The sequence below is a fragment of the Jaculus jaculus genome, chromosome 3, assembly GCF_020740685.1.
Source record: "Jaculus jaculus isolate mJacJac1 chromosome 3, mJacJac1.mat.Y.cur, whole genome shotgun sequence".
NCBI classification, from domain to species: Eukaryota; Metazoa; Chordata; class Mammalia; order Rodentia; family Dipodidae; genus Jaculus; species Jaculus jaculus.
Genome location: NC_059104.1, coordinates 153,954,486 through 153,980,965, shown reverse-complemented (window position 1 = coordinate 153,980,965; position 26,480 = coordinate 153,954,486). Strand labels below are relative to the sequence as shown.

At 48.5% G+C, this 26,480-nt stretch overlaps 1 protein-coding gene across 2 annotated transcripts in view; it reads left to right on the top strand.

Annotated features, from left to right (window-relative positions):
* The first annotated feature begins 3,261 nt into the window (after nucleotides 1-3,261).
* Nucleotides 3,262-26,480, top strand: part of Arnt2 (aryl hydrocarbon receptor nuclear translocator 2) — a 176,156-nt gene continuing 152,937 nt past the window's right edge. For both annotated transcript variants that reach the window (XM_004658245.3, XM_045145314.1), the window contains exon 1: nucleotides 3,262-3,370. In XM_004658245.3, the coding sequence (XP_004658302.1) occupies nucleotides 3,340-3,370 (31 nt within the window). In that variant the 5' untranslated portion in view covers nucleotides 3,262-3,339. The remainder of the gene's footprint in view (nucleotides 3,371-26,480) is intronic.

Here is a 26,480-nt window from a genome sequence, read left to right as displayed (position 1 = left end):
ATAAATATCTATTGAGGGGACTAAAAGTAAACCAAGATAATCTTGTTTCCTGATCTGCAACATTCCAACTCCAAGCAGTCAAAGAAATTCTAATCAGTTAGTTTGCAGAACCTTCAGTATAGGCATGTTCTTTTTTTTTTTTTTCAGGAAAATTTAGTTTATAAACACATGATTGAATACATGGTAGCCTATTGCTGGTTCCTCTGCTCCCTTCCCTTCCATGAGCTGCCGTGTCTCCTCTCCCAATCTCTTGCTGCGTTAAGGGGAAGTTAAAAGGAGATGCTTTGTGCTTGATGTCCCATCATCATCATACAGTACAAGCTCTTGGACTTTAGTGTTGAGACTCAAAGGGATATGAAGCAGAATTGGAATAACTGCTTTCTCTCACCAAATTGAAAAAAGAAATAAGATTTCTGGGGTTTTGGTGTTTATGAACAAACACTGTGAGGTTAACACTTGTCATTTCTGGGAACCCACACCCAGAATGGGTCTGTGTTCCGCTTTTAAAAATGTAAATCTGAGCTCCAAATCCACTAGCCTCCTTTGGTATTTGAGAGTTCTGGGTTGCTTTAAGGTTGAGTGGAATTCCTAAGACTGTTACTGGTCACAGTCTGCTAACTCTCATAATTAGCACGGGACCACTGTATTGTGTAAATGCCACTTGGTGTTCAGCAATGACTAACCACTTCATTTCAGGCTGTTTACTCTAAAGTGGGGGGGGGGGCTTTCATCCACAATCAATGTTTCTGGGCATTGAGCCTATTTAATATTGGAAGAAGAAAGAGAAGATGAACAAAGGTCTCGTCACCCATTCCTCCTGTCCTTCTCCACTGCACCACTTCCCACATTCCAGCTGCCAAATCCTGGGCTTGGGGGTGGAGGGACTCAGTACAAAGACTTGTTTGGCCGTTAAGCTGTTTGTGACCTTGATAAAGTCACCCTTTTACTCTGAGCTTGTTTTCTCTTTGGAAACTGAATTGGCGGCCAACGTCCTTCCTACCTTGGGAAGTGGTATCAGGGAAGATGCAATGCCCCCTTCCTAGTGAAATTCAAACACAAAGCACGAGACAGACTCCAGACTCTGGAGTGTGCTCTGACTTCCAGCCGTTGTTCACAGGAGGCCTGTCCTCCGTGTCATGGACACCTTCCATGGAGGTATGGGTGAGTGTATCAAAGATATTGACAGAGCGATTCAGAAAAACTGGGCAGAGGACAAGAGCACGGTTAGAAAAAAAAATGTCAGGAAGCACAGATACCTAAGTGCGCGCAACAGGCTTGTTCACTGCAGTTTTATTTTTAGGGAGCAAAGCAGGCGCATGTCGAGGGACGAAATGAGGTACACGCTGCGGCTAACCTGTTGCTAAACTGCTCTGAATGTCAAGGCGGGGAGCCTGCTGACTTCACAGGGATGTGGAAATTTGGATGACAGCTTCATGGTGATGCTGGCTGCCCGGGAAAGGGCCAAGAAGGGACTCCACGAGAAACACCGGAAATGGGAGTGTTTGGTGTGGAAGGGACAGGGCAAAGGATTCTCAGAGCACATTGATTTCCTCACTTTACAAAACCTCCACTGGGTGTGGTGGGATATACCCATACTCTGAACACTCCAGGAGCTGAGGCAGGATGATTTTTCAAGTTCAAGTTCAAGGTCCGCCTGAACTACAAAGTGAGACCCTGTCTCAAAACAGAACAAAACAAAACACTCATTTGAGCACTATATGTATGAATCACCTGTTGGTCTGGGAGCGTGTTTTCTGTTGGGGCACGCAGAATAGAGTCCAAGCCTCAATTGTTTTGATGCTGAGGATGTCAGAGCTCAACCACTTTGATACACTGCAAGGGTTCAGTCCCCAGCTGATGTCCTGGTTGATCTCTGCTGGTCTGTGTCTCTATCTGGGCCTATCCTGTGGCTGTACGCTCAATGAGTTATTTTCCCTTGAGATGTCTTGTCTTTCTACTTTCCCACATTTGACTCATTTCCTTAAAGTTGGTTTTTCTTCTTTTATTTTTCCTTTTTTAATTATTATTTTTTTTTGGAAGAATGTCCCCTGCTCTCTGCCTCCCTCACTCAGCAGTGACCACTAGCTGGAGATGTGCACTTGGGGTTCTATATAAGCCTTCAGGGAGCCGCTGCCCATGGAGAGCAGATGCCTTCTGTCCTTCCTGCCATCTCACTCCCAGCCTAGAAACCCCAGGCGGAAGGACTGCAGTATGCCCAGCACCCAGCGCTGTGTGGCGCACACAGCAGACATTCAACATTTTCTCAAGTTGATCAACTACCAGATTAATAAAGAAATATTTAATAAAATATTTAATAAAAAACAAATATTTCCTGAAGACGATTCTGATTTGATAACACACCCCAAGCATTGTTTCTCTATCCTACCCTCTTGCTTCCTGGGAAGGGTTAGAGATGGTGAAGTATTTTTATAAACATCTGTATTAGGGGACATGCTGTCTGGGATATGATCCTTCTTACATCTCACCGGTTCAGAGCACCTACACTGGCTGCTCCTGGAAGCCACTGATCTCATACAGACGGTGGGAAACAATCTAACTGCATGCACGAATGAAACCATTCCCGCCCCCCCATCCCCAAGTTTGACTGCATGAATAAAGCTCTCACACTTCGAAATGTCCATGGCCAGCAGAAAAAACAGTGCTGAGCAACCCAAAGCCAGCTATTCTCCATTTCTGGTTTGGGCTGCTGGGCCTGGCCGCGTAGCCTTGGACAGGCTGTGTCCTTGGGCATTTCTGGGCGCAGGGTGCCCTCCCCTAGGCACTAGACCCGGGCCCTGGAGCTCGCCAGCCTAGCGGCGCGTCCCTGGCATGCTAAGTGGCAACACTGGGGCGCCTTTGTTTCGAGGCCAGCTCTGTGGACCTTGTGCATCTAAATGGGTCGCTCGTTCACTGACTCCTCCGCGAGGGGACAGCGCCCCTCGGCGACCGGTCCCCGACACCTGAGGACTCAGCGGGCGCGGAGAGGGGGCGCAGCCCCCGCACCTGCGCGCGCCTGAGGGGGTCCGGTTGCTTGCAGCCCCAAGTCTCGCGGTGCTACGGCTCGGACCCGGGAGTCCCCCGCCGCGCCACAAAGGCTGAACCGGCAGGAGGAGGAGGAGGAGGAGGAGGCCGGGCGGGGAGCGGCGCGCGCGCGCGCGGGGAGGAGCGGGGAGCGCGCGGGGAGCTGCGCGGGGCGCTCGGAGCGCGCGGGAGCGCGGGGACGGAGACCGCCCGCACCGTCCTTTGTGTGGCGCGGCCGCGGTGGCGCTGGCCCGCTCCCGGTCCACGCCCCCGCCCCCGTCCCGGTCCCCGCCCGGCGTGCCGGTCCTTCCCGGCAAGATGGCAACCCCGGCGGCAGTCAACCCTCCCGGTGAGTAGCGGTCCCGCCGTAGGCCCGGCCCGGCCCCCGGGCTCCGGGTGTCCGCAAGGCGCCGAACCGGGAGCTCCAGGGTGGGGAGCGGTCGCTGCCCGGAGCGGCAGCCTCAGCATCAGCACCGGCCGCGGCATCACCCTCATCCCCATACGGTGCCCGGTCTGTCCCGCCAGCGCCCGCCGGGCACCGCGGGTGGCGAGACATTGACCCGCTGGTTCCGGAACCGGAGGGACCGGCTGGTGCAGGATGCCTCGCCAACAGAGGGAAAAGTTTGCAGCGGGGATTCAACAGGGTAGAAACTCCTGGGATTCGCCCCTGCCTGCCACCCGCCCCTTGCCCAACTCTGGTCCTTGGCGCCCTTCGCACCTGGCCACTGTGTATCCTTGTCTGTAATAAACCACAAGAACCCAGCCGGCGATAAGGTAGCGAGACGAACAGCTCTCTGTCTCTTCCTGGCCATGGGCTGCCTGGTGGGTTGATGGAGCTTGGGGTGCAGCCGGTATGTCCACTGTGCTCACACCAGCAGATTGAGAAAAAGTAAAAAGGAAGGAGTTCATGACAGAGCGGGAAGATTGGCCAGCTGCAGCAGGGACAGCCTGTTGTCAGAGGCAAAGTCCCCTATGGTACCGCAGCACGCGTGAGGATGGGACTCCGGGCCGCTGCAAAGTTTTGGGTGTTGTGTACTGACCGTTGCAGGCGTGGAGAATGCTAGCTAGGTCCCTGTGGATGAGACAGGGACAGGCACGGAGCTCAGCCCTCGAGTCCCAGGGAAGGAAATCACGTGCTGGGGTGAGGACTCTGTGACCGCGTGGAGTGACCATGTGTCCTGTCCAGGAGAGCAGAGTGTTGTCAAGTTCTGACCCCTCATTCCAAGATGGTCAGGGAAGGGTTGGGAGGGGTGGACACTTCCGCGGGTCCTTGCAGAATAGGGAGGTTTGAACCTGCAGAGACTGGGGTGCAGGGTATAGCAGACGTAAGTAAGTCTTGATGGGTGTGTGGCGACATGTGCTCCAAGCCAGTGAACACAGTGTGACAGAGATCAGAGGGACGTAACATTGAGTTGCATGGATGTGGCCAGGCACCAAAGGGCTTTGAAGGACTTTGCCAACAGTAAGAGACGGTCCATAATGATACTGACCAGAGGGGTCAGATGATCACTTTTTCTGCAAGGTTAATTTGTCAGCTATGTCCAGGCAGTGTCGAGGGTGACAAGGCTGGAAGACGGTGCTGGTGAGGTCAGAGTTAGCCATGGCTGGAACAGAAGGGAAGGAACGAATAGTGGGCAGGCAGTTCACAGCGGGGCCCAGGTAGACACGGTTAAGAGTAAATCAAGAGGCCCGGAACACACGGAGGCAGGTGTTGACAGGGACACGGAGGAGAGTGGAGTAGTTCAGTGAAAGGGGTCCGTTGACAGAAGCCACCTAGAGCCCCAGAAGAGCAGACACGGAGTCCTGTCTAGACCACTGAGTGGGAACGAACACGACTTGAAAGCACAGCGATGCAAGTCTATTTACAGTTGAGGTAGTTTTTATTATTGTTTATTTGAGAGAGAGAGAGACAGGCACATTGGGCACACCAGGGCCTCTAGCCCCTGCAAAGGAACTCCAGACGCATGCTACCACCTTGTACATCTGGCTTTATGTGGGTGCTAGGGAATCAAACCCGTGTCCTTTGACTTTGCCAGCAGATGCCTTAGCTGCTAAGCCATCTCTCCAACCCCACTGAAGCACGTTTAAGCTATGCCACTACCCAGAAATCAATGCAAAATAGATAGATTTAACTAATGAAATTAGAAAATGTAAAGGAAATTAAATTAAGATTCTTGAGCCCAAAATAGGCTTATGTTGGGAAAAGGAATAAACTCTAGGTATTTACATAGTCCGTCTGCCGTTAGGACACAGTTGAAAACTGTTTTGTCAGTGACATTGTTCTCTGTGCTACTTGCAGTGAAGACAAGTAGCTGGTATGTCAGTGCCTGGGCCTTGGGACTTGGATGGTGTGTTTCAATTAACACCTGGTCCGTTTGACAAACAGTGATGTCCAGATCCCAGAGATCTTAAGCCTAAAGAGAATTTCTCAACTGAAAATTCCTTGAGTTAATCACTTTGTTTTTCTTCTATCACCTATCATCATTTTCTTTAAATGGTTGCCTACAGGGTCATGCAGGTTTATTGGAGATGTCATGATCTTGCCTCATGTGAGCTTTCAATATCTTTGGGGAAGAAGGGTAGTCTTAAAGGATAATAAATATGGTTAAATATTTATGCCAGAGAGAGAGATTTCAGAGTGCACAGAAAATAAACAACAAAAACAAGCCCAGCCCTAGGCTAACAGCTCATGGTCATGAACAGAAGGTCATTTCTTGGACTGCTCTTCCTTTAACCCCTTCTGTCTTCCTAGACATTGCTTTTCACAGACTGAGAACATGTTAAACATTGCTAGGAGGACCAGGAGACAGCAGACTTGATTTTTGCTGCTGATCTGTGGTCAGGGTATAATGACAACCTCCCACACCTACCTACTTGGTCCTTTGTTCCATCTGAGGGGACATTTGCAGCGACGCTACAATGAGGTGCAGCGGTGGCACCTGGGGCCTCACTTTCTGCTACGCCGTTGATACAATCCAAGTTTGAGCACTTATTAGGATCCTTTTAGGTCTCCTGTGTGGTCCGGGATTTATGTTAAAATTTGACCAGTTACCCCACAGCCAGAGAGGTCTCTGGAGGAATGGGGTAAGGTGCTGACTCCAGGTGGTCCCACGGATCCTGGCACCTTCCTACTTCTGGGACACTTCTGCTTCTCACATTGGTCTGATACTGTTGAATTGGCTGATTGTCTCTATTTTCCAGGGCTAGGAATGACATATGTCCCCTGGGGGGGGGGGGGAATTCTAGAGCTTTGTGGATGTGTGTTATTTGTTTTGCCACCTTGCTTGGTAATGTTTAAGGTTTTGATTTTTATGAAATCGTGTTCAGTGTGAATTAGTTACATGCTGACACAACAGTTGTGGGACTCTTGCACTAGTGCCACGGCTTCGTCTTAGTCTTTCATAACAAGCGTACGGAAGCTGGGTCCACGTGCATGCAGAACAGGAGCCTTTAGAATTCTTCATTACCTGGGCATTCTCTGAAATGAGTTTGTTTTGCGTTGAGTTTTGCACAATAATTAGTACCAGTAGTGATGTTTAACGTTGACTTGCCAGGATGTAGGGTTCCCTAGGAGACACACCTGTGGGTATATCTGTGAGGGTATTTCTAGATCCTAGAGGGGGGAAGACCTGCCCTCGATGTGGGTGGAACCATTCCATGGGCTAGGGCAGACTGAATAAAAAGGAGAAATTGAGCTGAGCATGGGCACTCATCTCTCTGTGTCCTGACCGTGGATGCAAAGGACCAACAGCCTCACACTAACAGGATAGCCTCCCTGCCATGACACACCACACCCTCAAACTGTGAGCCAAAATAAACCCTTCCTTTCTTAAGTTGCAAAGAACAAAGTATCGAATATGGCTTACATGTTGTTCAAGAATTGAAAAATTCAGAATTCTACTTTCTCTTGGACCAGTTATTATAATTTTTGTCCTCTCTAATTTCTGGGGTTTAGCATTCTAATTGGGAATTTATTATAGATGACAGGAAGATTGTCTAGGAAGCTTGCTTTTAATGGAGAGTGTTTGGAATGGCCAAACAACGTGCTGAATGTTGTCAGTGCAGCAAGAGCCTTGAGGGATGCAGTGATGCAAAGATGAGGAAGAATGACCCTTGACCTAAGGAGGTCTGAGTCTAATGGAGGAGGTCTAAGAGAGACAGAAAGACAGGAGAGAGAGAGAGAGAGAATGGGTGCACCAGGACCTCCTGCCCCTGCAAATGGACTCCAGTTGCATGTGCCACTTTGTTCATCTGGCTTTATGTGGGTACTAGGCAATCAAACCCAGGTCATTAGGTTTTGCAGGCAAGCACCTTAACTGCTGAGCAAACTCTTCAGTCCTGACTAACATTGCAGAAGTGAATGGAAATGATTCCTGACAAGAAGTACCCATATCATAATGGGCACCCACAGGCAGCTGGTGGGGAGGTTAATTCTGAAGGCGATCCTTTTGAAGAAGGACTTAGTGGCTGACAGAGAATTTCAGAAGGGTCCTTTTACATGCTATGCTTGCAAGCTGTCTAGACTCAGGTAGAGTTGGAACCCCAAAGTAGCTGTGCTTAGCATCGAACCAATGATCCTTTCACTCCCTTCCCAGTTTTGCCTTGCCCAGGGTGTCGTGTAGTCAGTTCCTGCTCTGTTCGGTGCTCAACAAGCAGGCTGATCTCTGTGGACTCCCTCAGGGCGCGTGCAGCCCATCCTGACTGAGGCACGCCGGGGAAAGACGGCAGCAGCTCGGGTCTGGCCTGCTGTCAGTTACAAGCGCGCCGTGGCTTCGGCAATGTGGAAAGTGAGCGCCCGGGCCTCCGTAAAATAATGTCCTTTAAGGAAAGTCAACTTTGCTGCCTGACTGCTTGCATCCAAAACTGATGATCTCCCCGCCTGTAGATAAAACTTAACTTGTCCCGTTCAGTATGTACCAGGGAACCCAGCCATGAACTGAGAGTCTTTTGAAGGGAAGAGAAAGGACAGGGAAGGGAAGCAGTGAGACTGAAAAAAGAGGTTCACGTTCTTCCTTCAGTGTGCGTTATGTGCACACGTATCTATACGTTACTTTTTAAAGACTGTTTTTGAAAGAGTGGTTTCAGATTCACAGCAGAATTGAGAGGAAGGCACAGAACTGTTCCATATTCCATTTCCTGACATACAGAGCTTTCCCCATTGTCATCCTAGCAGAAGGGTCCCTTTGTTGCATGTCCCTTTGTTGGTTAAATCTGTGTTGTCTTGTCGTTAGTACCCAGAGTCCACAGTCGGCCTTAGCTTTTACTCACAATGCTGACAACATGCAGTCACCCCTGGAGCACCACACAGGGCACCTTTGCTGCTCAAAACGTGCTGCTCCATCCTGCTCTACGGCAGCTCTTGGCAACCGCTGATCTCCTTACTGTCTTCACAGTTTTGTCTTTTTCAGGCTGTCCTAAGGTTGGCACCCTTCATGTGATGGAAACTTTGCCCCTGGTGTGGTGAAAGCATGAAGCAGGTGCCCACCCAGTGGGAGGTAACTGGATCTGTAAGAGGGATTTGTGCTGTTCTCCTAGGAGAGCAGCCTGGCACTGCCCTGAATCTCGCTAGCTCGCTGTCTTACCACAGGACTTCTATTTTTCTCTTCTTCCTATATTCCCACCATGGTGATATCTTCTGCCACGAGACCTTCCCTAGAGCCAAGAATAGTGCCGTGCCCTGGAACTCCTGAATTGTGAAACAAATAACCCTCTTTTAATCAGAGAGAACCAGTCTCAGGTGTTTTGTTATAACAGCTGAAAATGGAGCAGCACTGAATGACACAGGATGTCACTTTTTCAGCTTGGCATCTTTCTCCTAGTAATATACACATAAGTCTTCTCCTTGTGTTTAAGTGGACAAATTGCTCATTATTTTAAGTGTTAAATCTAATTTCATCTAGGTGAAGGAGAATCCCAAAATTCTGTCCTAATGTCTTGATGGATGGAGATGTTAGGGAAAAGTGAGGTGCAGGTGGCCAATTTTTTTTTTTTTAATCCATTAGGCTATACTGGTTAACCAGCAAGTGCCAGGGCTCCATCTGCCTGACTCACCAGCACTGAGGCTGCAAGTGTGTGTCCTCACATCTGGCATTTTCACGTGCTTCCTAGGGATGGAACACAGGCCCTCACGCTTGCAAGGCAAGCCCTTCAGTGACGGAGCTGTCTCCCCAGCCAGTTGTTTCTTGGTTTTAATAATGAACCAAGCTGCTGTTGGCTAATAGAAATAGAAGAATAGAATAAATAGAAGAATAGAATAAATGCTGTGCTGGTGCTGATATAGGTTCTGGGGTTTGTTTGTGAGTTGAGTAGGCACAGCCCCTATCCTCAAAGATTAAGTCCAAAAATCCTGAAAGAATCACACAAGTATGTCAAGGATGGACAGGGAAAGGCAGGCTGATCCAAGAGAGGCAAGGAGTTATGGCATCATGCCATGGCAGCATTACGGGGTTCCAAATCCAGAAAGAGAGGCTTCAGTTCCAGAGAACAAGGAGAGTTACTTACACCACAGGAGAGCAAGATGGGATCTGGAAGCCAGGGCTTCAGTTCCAAGAAACAAAGGGAGAGGTCCCCGTTATGAGTTCCTGGGGAAGGGGCATATGCTATGTGAAAGGATTCTTGGAGGCAGTGGGCCGGAGTGGGAGCTAAGAAGAGCTCTGGGTCTTCGAGGTCTCTAGTGGGGAGGGGCTATCTTGTCCTGCCACCTTGCTCCTGCTTTCCAGGTCATGAGGGCTCAGAAGAGGCAAGAAGGCCCCAGGCAAGATAATAAAATTATAATTCAGGTTTACCTCATTTTAGGCAGCACGATGGCTGGATTTCCTGGGCTGGCCTGCAGCCCTGAGCAACAGGGACTCTAAAGTGACTGCATTTGTAGTGAGGAGATGGCTCAGCACTTAAAGGTACTGGCTTGCAAAGCTTACTGGCCCAGGTTTGATTCCCCAATACCCATATAAAGACAGATGCACAAAGTGGTGCATACATCTGGAGTTTATTTGCTGTGGTTGGAGGCCCTGGCGCATCCATTCCTTCTCTCTTTCCCTCCCTTTCCCCTTCCTTCCTTCCCCCCTCCCTCCCTCTTTCCTTCTCCTTGAAAATAAAACACACAAAAAAATTAAAAGGTGACTGCATTTGTATTCTAATAGTTAACAGTAAGATGTATCAGTTGTATGAGAAAATGCTAGCCTGAGACCATAACCAAGGATCTGCTATAGACTGGAGGATTGGCCAAAGCCACATTAAGTCAGAGAAGGACTGTATGAGGAGTTAGTTGACTTTGAGCTCAGGCTTTGAAGAATGAAGAAGAGAACCTCCACCCCAAGGCATGAGGAGGGGGAGCTCCTGCAAAGGCCCGGTGATGGTAGCTCAGAAACACTAGAAAGAGCGGGTTGGCCGGCGAATGGTGGGCAAGGGCGAAGGTAGCGTGAGAGGTGGGAGATACAGGTACAAGCTGGCTCATAGAAGGCCATGGATCTCGGGTTTGAGTTCTGATTTGATTTAAAAATACATTTTTATCTACTTTCAAGCAAAGAGAGAGAAAGGGGGGTTGTTAATGGGCATGCCCAGGTCCCCCAGCTGCTACAAATGAACTTCAGATGCATACGCCTCCCTGTGCATCCTGCTCCATGAGGGTCGAACTTGGGTCATCAGGTTTTGCAGGCAAACACCTTAACTGCTAAGCCATTCTCCAGCCCCCTGGTTTGATTCTTAAAGAAGCTACTAAAGGATGTTGAGCAAAAGAGAGAAAAAGTCCAGTATGCAAGCTGAGGTGCTCCCCACTACCCCAGTTGCTGAGGGAGAGCATGGGTCAGGGGAGGGAAGCTGGACCAGATGCTAGACTCTAGTCAGATGTGCAGACTTGGATATGGGGTGCATATGGGGCAACATGCCAAATAACCCCAGTTCCATCTTTGTCCCTTGCAGTTGGGAGGGCACATCCTGTGGAGATAAAGGGTGAGTCCTAGACTTCTGTCCTGACGGCTGGGTGGATGGAGGCACTGGGGAGAAGCAAAGGGCAGGTGGTCTTCAGGATAGGACACCTGTGCGGGGAAGCCTGTGGACATGCCAGTGGAGCTGTTGGGGAGGTTTTGGGACACCTGGCCCAGACGTGGGGGTTGAGGACATAAAGGGAGATGTTGGGCAGCCTGTGACCAGGTTCTCCAAGTGCCTTCCTCGGGTGAGGTTGCAGAGCTTAGAGCATTTGACTGGATTCCTCAGTTCCCAAACAGTGCTTCCGGCCACTGCTCCAGTATAAGTCTTTGTTGAGAGGCCACACAGCACGGGGTCCCAGGGCATGGCTTCTGTACCGTTCCCAGAACCGTGACGTCACTCCTTTCCTATAAACATAGTGTCAGACTTGTGCTAGTGTGTAATCCAAGCAAGACGTGTTCATCAGTTACAGCTTCTAGTTAGCGGCTGCCTGGAGAGCCTGTGAGGTTTCCAGAAGCACCGGGAGGGTACAGTTAGCAGCAGGTAAAGCTGGGCTGGGCAACACAAGGGCTTCTCCTTCCAAGTATAAATATGATTTTCTCTTCCTGCAGGCTCCTTCCTAGTGGAGGGCTGCTGCTGGTGCTGTGCCCTCTGGAGTGATGAACTTATGCTTACCTTTCCTTCCCCACGCTGTCCGCTCCTCATACTTCATCATTTTCCTTCCTGGCCTCCATGGGAATTCTTGCTGCACAAGGGAAACATGTGGACCTTTATGTAAAGTGTGTCAGCAACGCCTCTGTCAGGGTGTGGTCCGGCATTCCCACAACTCTAAGTGAATAGATTGTGTGGCTGGTTGAGAGGAACCCCATCGCTGGCCTGGCTGGAAACCAGGGAGGGCACCTGTGACCACACTGGCTCCTGCTATGCTGCCTCCCACTGCACAAACCTGTGCTATCTCCCACTGCTCACACCTGTACAGCCTCCCACAGCTCACACCTGTACAGCCTCCCACAGCTCACACCTGTACTGCCTCCCACTGCTCACACCTGTACAGCCTCCCACAGCTCACACCTGTACTACCTCCCACTGCTCACACATGTACAGCCTCCCACAGCTCACAACTGTACTGCCTCCCACAGCTCACACCTGTACTATCTCCCACAGCTCACACCTGTACGATCTCCCACTGCTCACACCTGTACTGCCTCCCACTGCTCACACCTGTACTATCTCCCACAGCTCACACCTGTACTATCTCCCACTGCTCACACCTGTACTATCTCCCACAGCTCACACCTGTACTATCTCCCACTGCACACACCTGTACTATCTCCCACAGCTCACACCTGTACTGCCTCCCACTGCTCACACCTGTACTATCTCCCACAGCTCACACCTGTACTATCTCCCACTGCTCACACCTGTACTATCTCCCACAGCTCACACCTGTACTGCCTCCCACTGCTCACACCTGTACTATCTCCCACAGCTCACACCTGTACTGCCTCCCACTGCTCACACCTGTACTATCTCCCACTGCTCACACCTGTACTGCCTCCCACTGCTCACACCTGTACTATCTCCCACTGCTCACACCTGTACTATCTCCCACTGCTCACACCTGTACTATCTCCCACAGCTCACACCTGTACTGCCACACCTATACTGCCTCCCACTGCTCACACCTGTACTATCTCCCACAGCTCACACCTGTACTGCCACACTTGTACTTCCTCCCACTGCACACACCTGTACTGCCTCCCACTGCTCACACATGTACTGCTTCCCACTGCACACACCTGTACTGCCTCCCACTGCACACACCTGTACTACCTCCCACTGCTCACACCTGTACTGCCTCCCACAGCTCACACCTGTACTACCTCCCACTGCTCACACATGTACAGCCTCCTACAGCTCACAACTGTACTGCCTCCCACTGCACACACCTGTACTATCTCCCACTGCACACACCTGTACTGCCTCCCACTGCTCACACATGTACAGCCTCCCACAGCTCACACCTGTACTATCTCCCACTGCACACACCTGTACTATCTCCCACTGCTCACACCTGTACTGCCACACCTATACTGCCTCCCACTGCTCACACCTGTACTATCTCCCACTGCTCACACCTGTACTACCTCCCACTGCACATACCTGTACTATCTCCCACAGCTTACACCTGTACTGCCTCCCACTGCACACACCTGTACTATCTCCCACAGCTCACACCTGTACTGCCTCCCACAGCTCACACCTGTACTACCTCCCACTGCTCACACCTGTACTGCCTCCCACTGCTCACACCTGTACTACCTTCCACTGCTCACACCTGTACTGCCTTCCACAACACACACCTGGTATAGTATTGTAGTGAACGAATATGTGGACACCAGGAAATTGTCTCATAGTTTCATATGTGGTTCAATATATGTCTTCCTTTAAGAAATAACAAAAAGCTTGTGTCATTTGGGGATGTAGCTCAGAGAGGATGCTTACTTAGCATGTACACAGCCCTGGGTTCACTTTCCAGCACTGCATAAGCCTTGCCTGGTAGCTTGTGCCTGTATCCCAGCCTTCAGGAGGTGGAGGCAGGAAGATAGAAGTTTATGATCCTTCTCAACTACATAGAGGGTTTGAGACCAGACTTGCATACTACGTATAATCCTTTCTCACAAAATTAAAAAAAGCGGAGGAGGGGCTGGAGAGATTGCTTAGTAGTTAAGGTGCTTGCCAAGAAGCCTAACAATGCATGTTTGAATCTCCAGGTCCCACCTAGTCACATGCACAGTGACACAAGTGTGTAATGTTGCACAGGTGCCACAAGGGGGCGCACATGTCTGGAGTGTGTTCACAGCCGCTGAAAGGCCTTGGTGTGCCCATTCTCTCTCTCCTCTCTTTCTCTTTCTCTCTTTCTCTTTCTTTGCCTCTCTCTCTCTTTCTCTGTGTCTTCTCAAAGATAAAATAATAAAAAATAAATAAGCAAAATAGAAAAAAGAAAGAAAGCATCTGCCATTTCTGTGGATCCCTGAGCTGTCTAGTTTAGATCCTGAATTTTAGTCTTGGGAACCGATTTCCATGTGAACATCCTACCAGAATAACACCTTCCCATACTGGAGTCTAAACATAGAGGAAGGAGCCTTGCTGCCCACAAAACATCATTCTCCTCAGGAGGAGGGGAGATCAGCTAGGTGGAGAGGCTGGGGACTTGGTACACCCCTCTGGGGTCCTCTCAGAAGGACCTCTGTGGCTTCGGGGCCACCCTGAAGAGTGGTGGGACCCACAAAGCAGGGAGGGAGAGCTTGCACTTGTTGTCTGTGTGGGTGTCACGGGATCCACGCTTGGTCTGGAGGCTCCGCCGATGAGCAGAGGCATGTGGCTGCTGAGGCTGTGGTCGGCTGACCATTTTTCAGGTACATCTACAGAAATGCCCCCAAGTTAACAGACAAGTGTGCCCTACTTTTTCTGCCGTGTAGAAACACAGATTTTGGCTGTGTTGGGAGCACCGCCTAAGGAGAGCTCCTTGGCCCTGTAGAGATGCAGCCTTTCTTTGCCCATGCCCCTTCCCCTCACATGGTGAGGTGTAGCAGACAGATTCAGGTTCACTGAGATGAACTTTCAGACCAGGCACAGTTATGGAGGAAGGGATTTATTGAAGCTTACAGATACAGGGGAAGTTCCATAATGGCAGAAGAAGTTGGCCTGCCTTCACAGGACCAAGCAGAGAAAGAGAAGTGCAAGCCTAAAGGTCAAAAGCCAGAGCACACTTCAGGAACTCCAGCTAGGCACACTGCAATCTTTAGATTGAAATTGGAAACCCCACCCCCCACCCACACACACACCTTAAGATCACTCAGTGATGTTGCCTTTGGCCAGGTAGCCAGCAGATGCAAACTACAAACAATAAAGAACTGAATATTTTGGGGGCCATCTATTCTATTCAAACCACCACATAAGGCAAGTACAGAAATACCTGAAAATTCCCTAAAAGGCAAGGTTGGCTTTACTGTAGGCAGTTAACATTTTCGTGTGTGTCCTTACAGACCTTTTCTAAAGCTAGTGTGTGTGTGTGTGTGTGTGTGTGTGTGTGTGCATCTTCATACACGTACACATTTCACAATTGTTCTGAAATTATATTTTTAAATATGATTTATTTATTTGAAAGTACAGAAAGTTAGAGAGGAGATAGAGGGAGGGAGAAAATAGGTGCACTGGGGCCTCTTGCTACTGCAAACGAACTCCAGATACATGAGCCACTTTGTGCATCTGGCTTAACATGGGTACTGGGGAATTGAACCTGGGTCTTTAGGCATTGCAGGCAAATGTCTTAACCACTAAGCTATCTCTCCAGCCCCCTGAAGTTATTTTTATAACCCCGTTTCCTTCAATAAAATGTGTCTCACTAAGGATTCCGATTTAAGAGAGGCTGAACCATGTTCTTTATGGCTGTAATAACTTAGTCAGTGGCGTAGTTTAACCTGTAATATTCAGTGTGATTTTCTATTTTTTCAGAACTCTCACACTATTGTAATAAACACCCCTGTCTCTGAATGAATACGTAACTACAGGAATGCTTCCTTGGGGTAATTTCCCGGAAGTGGAATTGGACTGTCAGGTGTTAACGCAGAGGCTGAGGGAGAGTTGCAGACTCGAGTCTCTGACTTGTAAGTAGAAGAGTCCAGGTGTCGTGCCCTGCTCTTGGCAGGCTCCGTCTGCAGCCCCAGTGCCCCCCATCCCCCCGACAGCATCTCCTCCCAGGGCCTCTTCAACCAAAGTGCCACCGTCTTACCTAGAGGCCTCTGACCTTGTCTCTTGCCCACGTCTGCTACGTATTTCTGACCCGGTCTCTGGCAGATGCATCCCAGGGGCTTAGAGAACCTGAGGCGAGATGTCTTCCTCTTCTGGCCTGTGCTTTTTGCCACTGGGGAGGTCGTGTTGGGTCTGTTTCTGGCACAGATTCGGGAGATGTTAGCAGGATGGTGAGGTTGCTTTTGATTCGCACAGCTAGCTCTAGGACAGTGAGGGCAGCCATGGGTGGGACTGGGCACCTGTCTGCCTGTCTGCCCGCGGCTCCAATGGACAGAAGGAAAGATGGAAGGAAGGTTAGGCTGGCCCAAAGGAATCAGCATGCCATGTGGACACCAGCGGGCAGGGGAGAGGAGGGCGTGGTACCAGGGAAGGTGGCTGAGCTATGTTCTTTGGCTACGTCTAGGGCCTTCTCAGAGACATTATTAGCTGTGGACTTTATTGGTAGTTGGGACCAAAGGAGACAGTGCTCTTCTCAACCCGGACAGTCAGTGGGGCCCTGAGTCATCCACTGTGCCCATTAAGGCCTGTACCTTGGTGAGTCTGACACCTTTCTGTTTTTGCCTGAATCTTCAAATTACCCTGATCATTCTATGACCTAAGGAAGGTTAGGGAAGGCACATGGTTACCTTTGGAAGCTGTCAGGACATGAGTGTGTTCGTTTCTTTTCTTGTTGCTGAGATGAAATTCCTGGCAGCAAGGATTTGCCTTGGCTTACCGTTTGAGAGGGTGAAGCCTATCGTGGCAGGGAAGACTTGACGGCAGGAATGTCAGCCTCACGTCTGGGTGGATCAGGAAAGAGGGGAATGCTGGTTCTAAGGCTTCCTCCTCTTTAGTTCAGTCAGAGACTCGGCATATGGGATGGTGCCACGCATTCAAGGGTGGGTGCTCTCCATTCAGTTAATTCTGTCTGGAAAGCTCCTCACAGACATACTCAAACGCACATCCCACTAATGTCTCAGGCGTACCTTAAATCAAAAGTGGCAGAATTAGCCATCAGAATGAGCCTGGTCCCTGGCTTTGAGGCAAACAGCAGAAAACCTAAAGTTAATTTATGTTCCCAGGTTTTTACGCACAGCTATACAAAATGCATTCTCTTTCTCATCTTTAATATTTCTCTGAGTCAGGTATAAAGCTAAGCTCAGAGCTACAGGTATATAACCATGTGATGCTTCTCAACTGGAGCATTTGCAGTATCTAGAGACATTCTGAGTGGTCAGAGCTTCTGAGGTTGGGGCGACTGGCATCGGTGATAGAAGCCAAGATGCTGTTTAGTGTATTATAGAGCACAGGGCAGCTCTCTCTGCACACACAGTCATCCCCTGTCCCTAGAGCCAAGGTTGGAAAGGTGTGCCCTATGGTGGTAAAGTGACCCCTGGGAGAGAAAATCAGATTCGCATTAGGATGTGTGGTCCATAAAAGGGCTGACCTCCATGAAACATGTTAAGAAAACATGACACCTTTGAAGACAAGGTTGTGTGTGTTTGTGTTTCTTATAAGACAGTTTGTCTGTGTAGCCCAGGCTATCCAAGAAGGCTCGATCCTCCTCCTTCGGTCTCTGGAGTGTTAGAACAACAGGTGTTCACTCAGCCTGGCCCAAGAGGATGCTTTGGGGATAGTTACGAGAGCCATGATGGAAGTTAATTTAAATGTGAAATAGCAGAGCTGCAAGACGTTTTCTTCTTATTTTTAGAACTGCATTGGTGTTTCTATCACATCAGCAATTTGAAATGAGGCATAGTCTGGAATCGTTTGCCATAATTTGATATGCTTGATGGATTCCAAGTCCCCCAAAGAATAAAATGAATGAACGTGATCAAGGACCACAGCTGTGTTCTCTGTGTTTTTTATTTATTTATTTTTTTTAAAGCATTTCATGCCAGTAAACTTCCAATCCAGCCTCTCGGAACACAGCCCCTCTTCCTTGCACAGAGGTGCTGGCTGCTAGGGGGATAGAAAGATGCTGACGAAACAAGCTGGCTACTTGGAGTGTGTGTTCAGCCAGTCCCTAAAGCAGAGGCCTTAGGACAGGTTTATGCAAATTTATGCAAATTACAGCTTCTCTTGATGAGCAGAGGAGATTGTGGACCCTCCCCATTCTTTCTTACAGTCAAAAGGAAAATGCTCCAGGAATGGCTCAGGGGCTGCAGCACCATGCTGGCCAGAGTGTGTGCCTTTTTCTAATCAGCTTCCTGAAGGGCAGGTCTCTGTTTTTAGCTTCCTGCTGGGCCTGTGGGGTCCCACAGAGTCTACAAAGCCTGCACCTCCCCTCTTTACTCCTCCCCCTAGGTCCCCTGTGGCTGCTAATGGCACCACGCTCCATTCATTGGCTCAGGCCAGACATTAATTATTTTAATTGCCTATCCACCTAATTAAACAAATATTAATTGAATGCCAACCGTGTGCTCACAGTGGTGTGTGAACCCAGGCGTGGCTTCTGCTTTCACGGAACTTTACTATGTGGTGGCAAGTCAGCCATTTACTAAGTGATCACATGCACTGGCTATCCTTTAAAAAAAAAAGCATCTTGATGGACGGGAGCCTTTGTTTCCTAATCTGTCAGGAACCCGAGTGCTGCAGAGATACTTGGTGCTAGAAGAGCCTTTGAAAAAGATCTGTGTAGCAGCTGAGTGAGACATGCTTGGTGGCCACAGGCAAGTCAGGTGAAGAGAGCTGCTTGAAGGCCTTTTTGGAAGACCTGGCCAGGTGACAGAAGACACAGACAGAGGTGGTGGCGCCTCCAGATATTTGGAAGGAAAACCCCAGTGGAGCCCGCAGGACAAATGATGGAGGGGAGGGAGGGCAGCACGCTCTGGGTTCAGTTTCTGGGTGGGTGAGACACCACTTCCCCCATAGGAAACCCTGGGTTAAAGCTAGGGTGTTTGGGCTTTTTGTTCAGGATGGGAGGGTGAGGGAGGTGGAGAGATTATGAGTTTGGTCTCAGGCATGAGTTTAAGGTGCTTTGGGTTCAGAGATGGGCATGTGCCAGTTGCTTCATTTACTTCCTGGAGGCAAAATTTTCTTCCCTTCCCCTTCCCTTCCCTTCCCTTCCCTTCCCTTCCCTTCCCTTCCCTTCCCTTCCCTTCCCTTCCCTTCCCTTCCCTTCCCTTCCCCTCCCTTCCCCTCCCTTCCCCTCCCTTCCCCTCCCTTCCCTTCCCTTCCCTTCCCTTCCCTTCCCTTCCCTTCCCTTCCCTTCCCTTCCCTTCCCTTCCCTTCCCTTCCCTTCCCTTCCCTTCCCTTCCCCTCCCTTCCCCTCCCTTCCCTTCCCTTCCCTTCCCTTCCCTTCCCTTCCCTTCCCTTCCCTTCCCTTCCCTTCCCTTCCCTTCCCTTCCCTTCCCTTCCCTTCCCTTCCCTTCCCTTCCCTTCCTCCTTTTCTCCTTTTCTTCCTTCCTTTCTTCCCTCCCTCCTTCCCTCCTTCTCTCTTTCTTTCTTTGTTCTGTCTATGTGTGTATAGTGTTGTGTGTATGGTGTGTGCACACGTGTGTGCCCTTGCAGCACCCCATATGTTCACTAGAGTCTAGTGTCTGCATCCCTGGCTCTTCTGCCCCGTTCTCAGTTTGAGCTGTGGTCTCTTCCTGATGCTGGAGCTTGCTCCTTTCTGCAAGTCTGAGCCACTTCCTGGTCTCTGCTCCCCTCTGTGGGACTCTTGCATTAGAGCCCATGCCCAGCCATTTGCATGGATATAGAGGTTCGGTCTCTGGCAGTTTCAGGCCCCCTCAGACCCTCATGTTTGTGCAGGAAGTACGTTTCTCCAGCCTGAGGATTTATTTTTAAACTACTTAAACTACCATATCCACCACACCTTGAAAAAGGCCTGAAGCATAACTGGCATTTAATAAATTCAGAATGAATGAATGAATTCAGGTTCCCCAAATTCAAGACCAGTGAGGAGAGATATATCTGCCACTGACTTTTTTTTGTTTTGGGTAAGTTCATGTCCACGGCCCACAGAAAAGTTTCAGGATGGTGCAAAGAGCCCTTCCCCACTGGTCCCATTTCCACACAGTTGTTGTTTATGGTCACATGGGTTTCTGTTTGTTCTGTACCACGTGGGAAAAAATGGTAGACAAGATGCGCCTTCTAACTCTAAATACTTCAGTGAGTATTTCCTAAGAAAAAGATTTTCTCCCAGAATCCGTGGCTGTAAAGAAAAAGTTGTCATTGACAGCGTGGTCAGGTCATGCCACAGGCTGTAGTCATAGTTCACACTTGGTTCTTATCACACAAAACTTATTTTGGGGGCTAGAGGGATGGCTTAGCAGTTAAAGAGTTTGTCTGTGAAACCAAAGGACCCAGGTTCAGTTCCCCAGGACCCATGTTAGCCAGATGCACAAGGGGACACACGCGTCTGGAGTTAATTTGCAGTGGCTGGAGCCCTGGCATGCTCATCCCCCCCCTCCCTCTTTCTGTCAAATAAATAAATAAAAATAATATGTATTTTTAAAAACACTTATTTTTGGGTCCTGAGTTTAATCCGGTATTACAGACTCATTAAATCATGATGTTTCCTTTCATTATAGAATATTTATCAATCTGTTCAGATGTATCTTTCGTAACTTGAACCTTTCTGCCAAGTACAGTTCTTTTGAGGAATGTACGTAAGTTTGGTTTTCCCCGATGTTGCCTAACTACTTATTATAATAGGGTTGTGCTTTTAAAAAATACAAATTTAAAATTTTGAAAGCAAGAACACACAGGGAGTGGTGGCGCATGCCTCTAATCCCAGCACTGGGGAGCCAGAGGTAGGAGGATGGATGTGAGTTTGAAGCCAGCCTGAGGCTACATAGTGAATTCCAGGTCAGCCTGGGCCAAAGTGAGACCCTACTTCAAAAAAACAAAAATAATAAATAAATAATAAATAAGTAAAAGCAAGAACATCATAACTGCTATTGTATTCCAGGATTTCTTTTGACATTTAGTATCTAGTGAGTCTGAGTTGGCTCTGTCAAGGTCAGGTGTAGACCTACTAAGGGAAGGTGACCTCTCCTGGGATGTGCTCATGGTATGTCAAGTGTGTCATTGCATCTATGGAGTACAAATCCCAGGGGAGTTTTTGTTATTGTTGCTATTGTTGTTTTATTTTTAGTTTTTTAGGGAAAGAAATAGAAAGACTTGGTGTGCCAGGGACTCAGCCATGAAATCAAACTCCAAACGCTTGTGCCACCTAGTGGGTATGTGTGTCCTTGCGCTTGCCTCACCTTTGTGTGTCTGGCTAATGTGGGATCTGGAGAGTCCAACATGGGTCCGTAGGCTTCTCAGGCAAGCTCCTTAACTGCTAAGCCATCTCTCCAGCCCTCCCAGGGGGTTTTAAAAATAAAAATTGAAGGGTTAACACTTTCCTAAAATAAATGCCAATTTCATTTGATGAACAGCATAATTATAAACTGACTATGCAAAGATTATCGTATCTCTAATAAAGTCAACAGAGGGTTGAAGTGTTTAATTGCCAACTTTCCTAACATACAAATTGAAAAGCTTTTCAGGTAAGTTGCTCATGTGGAATGCCTGAAACACACTGCAATTAGCAACAGGATCTTCATTCAAACAGTAATCACTGTGGGAGCCATCCCATTCTTGGGTGCTGGTGCATATCCAGGTTTAGATGCGCATTTCTATTTATTTTGGAAAGTTAATTTGCTACTACTTCCTGTAAGTTCTTAAAAGCATATTCATACTCTACTATACTTCATAAGAAAGACCATCATTTATTGTTGCCTTAAAAACCAAATAGCCTTGGCATGGTGGTGCATGCCGTTAATCCCAGCACTCGGGAGGCTGAGGTAGGAAGATTACCATGAGTTGAAGGCCACCCTGAGATTGCATAGTGAATTCCAAATCAGCCTGGGCTAGAGTGAGACCCTACCTCGAAAAAACAAAATAAACAACAACAACAACAAAACAAAGTCAGATGAATGGGAGTATAATTTGCCTACAGAAATTTACTGAATTTTCTATTATGAGAATTCCGTTCTATCCGTCCTCCTTTCCATTTGTCCCTCTCTCCCTCCTTCCCCTTCTCCTGTCCTTCTTTTGTTTCTTCTTTCCTTCTTCTCCTCTCTCCCCCACCAGGGCAGAAACTTGGTTTTCCCAGTGTAATGGAGACAACACAGCAGGCAGGGGTCTATGCACCTGGCCTCCTCTGTATGAGTCATGTGGTAGATGTGAAGATCCCCGCTGTCTCACCTCTGCAGTGGATCTGGTGGCCATGGCCCAGCTTAGCTCCTCACCCTCTCCTTGCTTGTCTCCTTACATGTCAGATGGTAGTGATCATAAAGCTTGCGTATAAGACTCACTAGTGGGGCATAGGGTGGGAGGTGGAGCAAGCGGAGAAGAAAGCCGTGTTATGCGCTGCAGCTATGCGTGCAGACTAGAGGCAGACGTCTGTAAACTCAAGCACAGTGCCTACCCATTTGTGTCACCTCGCACGAGCCTATGTTCTGGATCTGTCTTTGAGTTACTTCATACTCTCTTCTTGGTTTGAAAGTGACTAATGGGAACTGGGGAGATGGTTCAGTGGTTAAGTGTATTTACTTGCAGTTTAATTCACCAGTAAAGCCCGATGCACAAAGTGGCGCATATATTTGAACTTCTCTTGCAGTGGCAAGAGGCCCTGGCATGCCCATACTCTGTCTCTCTATCTCTCTCCTTTTCTCTCTAAAGTAGATGAATGAATAAATAGTATTTTAAAGAACAACTGAACACATGAATATATATTACCAAGATATGAAAAACATATGCTTGTATTCATTCCATTAAAATGGTGTTCCCTGCCTTGGGACAGCCAGTGAGATCTGGTGGTGAGAACGTAACCATCTCTTTACTGGGACCCCCATTTCTGCCACACCTGAGTTCGTAACTTTCTGGGTCTCACTTTTCATGTCTGTATTGTAATAGAAATGAAGCAACACTTACCTTCTCTCTAAAGAATCCACCTGTTGGGAGATTGTTGTAAAAACAAAACATGATAAACACATGGGGCTGCAGGGCATTTAGCAAGGAGTGAGCAGATGCTCTCTGCCCTTTGCCAAGAGGCGACAGGAATTGTCCACATGGACAGGAGGCCTGTGAATAGTTTTCTGATTTCCGAATCTTTATCACCTTAAGGAAAGATACAGAAAGACATTCCCCTTTATACCAGGCTGATGGTCAGAGTAGTAAGCAGCTTCAGGTCGCTGAGATGAACTTCCAGTCCAGGCACAGATATGGAGGAAGGGATTTGTTGAAGATAGAGGGGAAGTTCCATAATGGGAGGAGAAGCTGGCCCTGCTTTCACAGGACCAAGCAGAGAGAGAGAGAAAAACCCCAAGCCCCAAAGTTACACCACACAGCAAGAATACTTCCAGAACTCCAGAGTGATCCCAGGCACTTTGTATATCTTTAGACTGCAATTCCTAATCCACCACCACACCTTAAGGCTGGATCCTAAAATCTGCTGATCATGGACAGTAGGAAATCCCTCATAGAGCTACTAAAGTTACTGCAGCCTTGTTTTGGCAGCATCCACAGTTGCATAGCCAGAGCCTTCTGTCTAGCTGCTCAAGTGGAGACCCTCTGATTCCAGACTCAGGGCCTGGGCTTCATCTGACTTGACCTCACCATCTCTTAAGAGTCCATTGCACACACCTGGATCCCATGTCTTCAAGTTGAAGCAAAAGACAGTGGACTTGAACTGTGACAGAAGGAAACCGTTGAATACAAGTATCATCCATGAGGGGCAAAGACCTCTGCATGGGCTGGAGGCTCTCTGTGTCTCACCAGAGCTGAAGTAAAGGTTATATAAATGTACAGATCAAAGGTGTTTTTCAAGAAGTGGATTGGGGGCTGGAGAGATGGCTTAGCGGTTAAGCGCTTGCCTGTGAAGCCTAAGGACCCCGGTTCGAGGCTCGGTTCCCCAGGTCCCACGTTAGCCAGATGCACAAGGGGGTGCACGCGTCTGGAGTTCGTTTGCAGAGGCTGGAAGCCCTGGCGCGCCCATTCTCTCTCTCTCCCTCTACCTGTCTTTCTCTCTGTGTCTGTCGCTCTCAAATAAATAAATAAATAAAAAGAAAAGAAAAAAAGAAAAGCATAAGCCAAATTCAATGGCTTTAAAAAAAGGAAGTGGATTGGGGAATATGGTTTCTGAGGTGTAACACCCCAGAAGTTTCACTGTAGTTAGGGGTTGTTTGTAGGTCAGGATGTGGGTTGATTGTTTCTTTGTGATTTATGGATGGCTTACATCAATGTTTGTTCATGGGTCATGAACTCAGAGACCCTTTTTTTGTTATTGGCTAGACGAGAGTCGTTCATATTCAGACTCTGGAGGGATATAAGAAATTGGACCAAAAGGGAAAAGGGTGAAAGTCATGGGGGTGACGTCCTGCTCAGAAGGGTGGTAGCATTCTAGAGAGAGAGATAACTGAGGTCCAATGAGAAGTGGGGGCCGAAGTCTTTGTGGGGCTGGTATTGGCCAGCCATGAAGAGTTCTGTCACTCTTTGTAGTGTGAAAGCATGAATTCTTTCCCAGAGAAGATCAGAGACATCTGTAAAAGCATGGGTTGAAGGAAACACTTAGCAGGATTATGACAAAGGTCCTACAAAAGGAACCAACCATGGGCTCCAGGAGATCCAGGTGTCCTTCCATTTGGATATTATTATTATTATTTTTTTTTTAGAGAGAGACACAGAGAAAGAATTGGTGTGCCAGGGCTTCAGCCACTGAAATCGAACTCTAGACACTTCTGCCACCTAGTGGGCATGTGAGACCTTGTGTTTGGCCTCACCTTTCCATGACTGGCTTATGTGGGATCTGGAGAGTTGAACATGAGTCCTTAGGCATCGCGGGCAAGTGCCTTGAGCACTAAGCCATCTCTTCAGCCCCCCATTGGGATTGTTTATTGGAACCACACTTGGGTTTTATATTTTGTAAAAATTGTCTAGCATTCTGTCTGACTATGCTTGATTAGTTGGTGTAGAAACAACATTCCTCATGGAGAAAAGCACAAATTCTCCCTTTTCTTGCTGCCATGAAATCAAGTTCTCTCTTGTTCTATAATACAATTTCAGCTAGGGAGTCAGTTGATTTTGGAGGGTTGACTGTGCTCTGTTGGGCCAGGTAGAGGTACTTCTTGAATTGGTATGTGAGTTGATTACATTGGATTTGTTGGAGGCCTGTAGCTGTGGTCCCTGTGGCTATGGCCCCCAACAATAGCCATTCCCAGTAGGACTGGAAGTAAAACAGGGTTTCTTTTGTCCCTGAGTGTGGGTGTCAGATATTGCTCCAACTTCATGGCCAGGGAGAATGTGTAGATCTAGGGCTCGGAAAATCATAACCTGGGCAAGGTTGCAGACAGGCCGTGGTGTTAACCGTGAGTCCATCAGCAGATCCTCCAGGAAGAGATGAGACTGTGAGTTTCCCAGTTGAGGTGCCTGACAGTGATTTCCCAAACCATTTCCTCAAGTGTGCCTTCCGGTTCTGGCACTGTTCTTAATTTTCGAACTCCTTGTCCTGAGGCACCCCTTTCCAGGTGCTCTGAGAGGGCAAAATCTACACAGCTCCAGTATTCGAGGAATGACCAGGAGAGACGGCCACTATCACTGGTAGACTGATCGATGTGGCCATATGCAGCTATGTATTCAATTATGTTTTTCCCAGTAGCCTGGTCATACTTAAGACCGTTTGTGTAACCATTACAATGCGGGTGGAGAAGGGGCTTGTGCCTTTGCAAGGTGAAAGTGGGAGGAAGCCTCGGCGATGAGGCCCCGCAGCATCAGGACAATGCGCACGGTCCGACTGGAACCAAGTAGGTTCATTCCGACGGTTATGGGAATGTGAGAGGCATAGGGAGGCCTCCCAGACTAGCTTATGTTGGTTAAGGAGAGAGGGGATGGAGGGGGAGTGCTTTCCGATGAGAATGGTCAGGAGGAGAAGCAAGGCAAGTAAGAGAAGGGGTGACATTTTATAACCCATAAACCTGCTGCATAATTACAGATTAAAAAAAATTTAAGAAGTAGTTTTTTAATCCAAGAGTAAGAAAAATAACAAATATGGGGAAGAGGATGCCGGAGTGGCGGGGAGGCGGGGGGAGCAGAACATTCCCCTTGAAATAGAAAAGTGAAGGACAGCAATGAAGAACTTGTCTTGGTGGGGCTGGAAGGACAGGAAGGTCCCTTCTGGCACTGGGGGTTATATTTGTCCCATGCTTTGGTGTCAGCTAAGGTGCTAAGTATGGAAATGTATTTTTTGTCCCTTTGAAGGCCTGTATGGTGGAGGATGGCAGTTTGAGTGGGGAGCAGGGCTACGTCCAAAAGTTCCTGAATGTAGAAAGAATTAATGATGGGGCAACCCTTTTGGGTGAGGAAACCCCTTTCTTTCCAAATCAGGTTGTTGTAATGGATAGCATTATAAGAGTGTTTTGAGTCAGTGTAGATGTTGACACGGTGGGTGGCAGCCTGGGTTAGGGCCGTGGTCAGGGTTATAAGTACAGCCTGTTGGGAGGTGGTGTGGGGTGGTAGGATTTGGCCTCTATTACGTGGAGTTATGTGGGTGAGCAGGTCTCGCTGAAGGATAGCATACCCAGTGGTGAAGGGCTCTTCTCTGAGGGCACTGCCATGAATGAACCAATCAGGGGAAGCCGGCAAAGAGGTGTTCTGGAAGTGTGAGAATAGATTTAGGTAAAGGTTGAGGACTTGCGAACACGAGCGTGAGACATTATTATATGGAGAGTTGAAGGGCGAGGTTGGGGGCA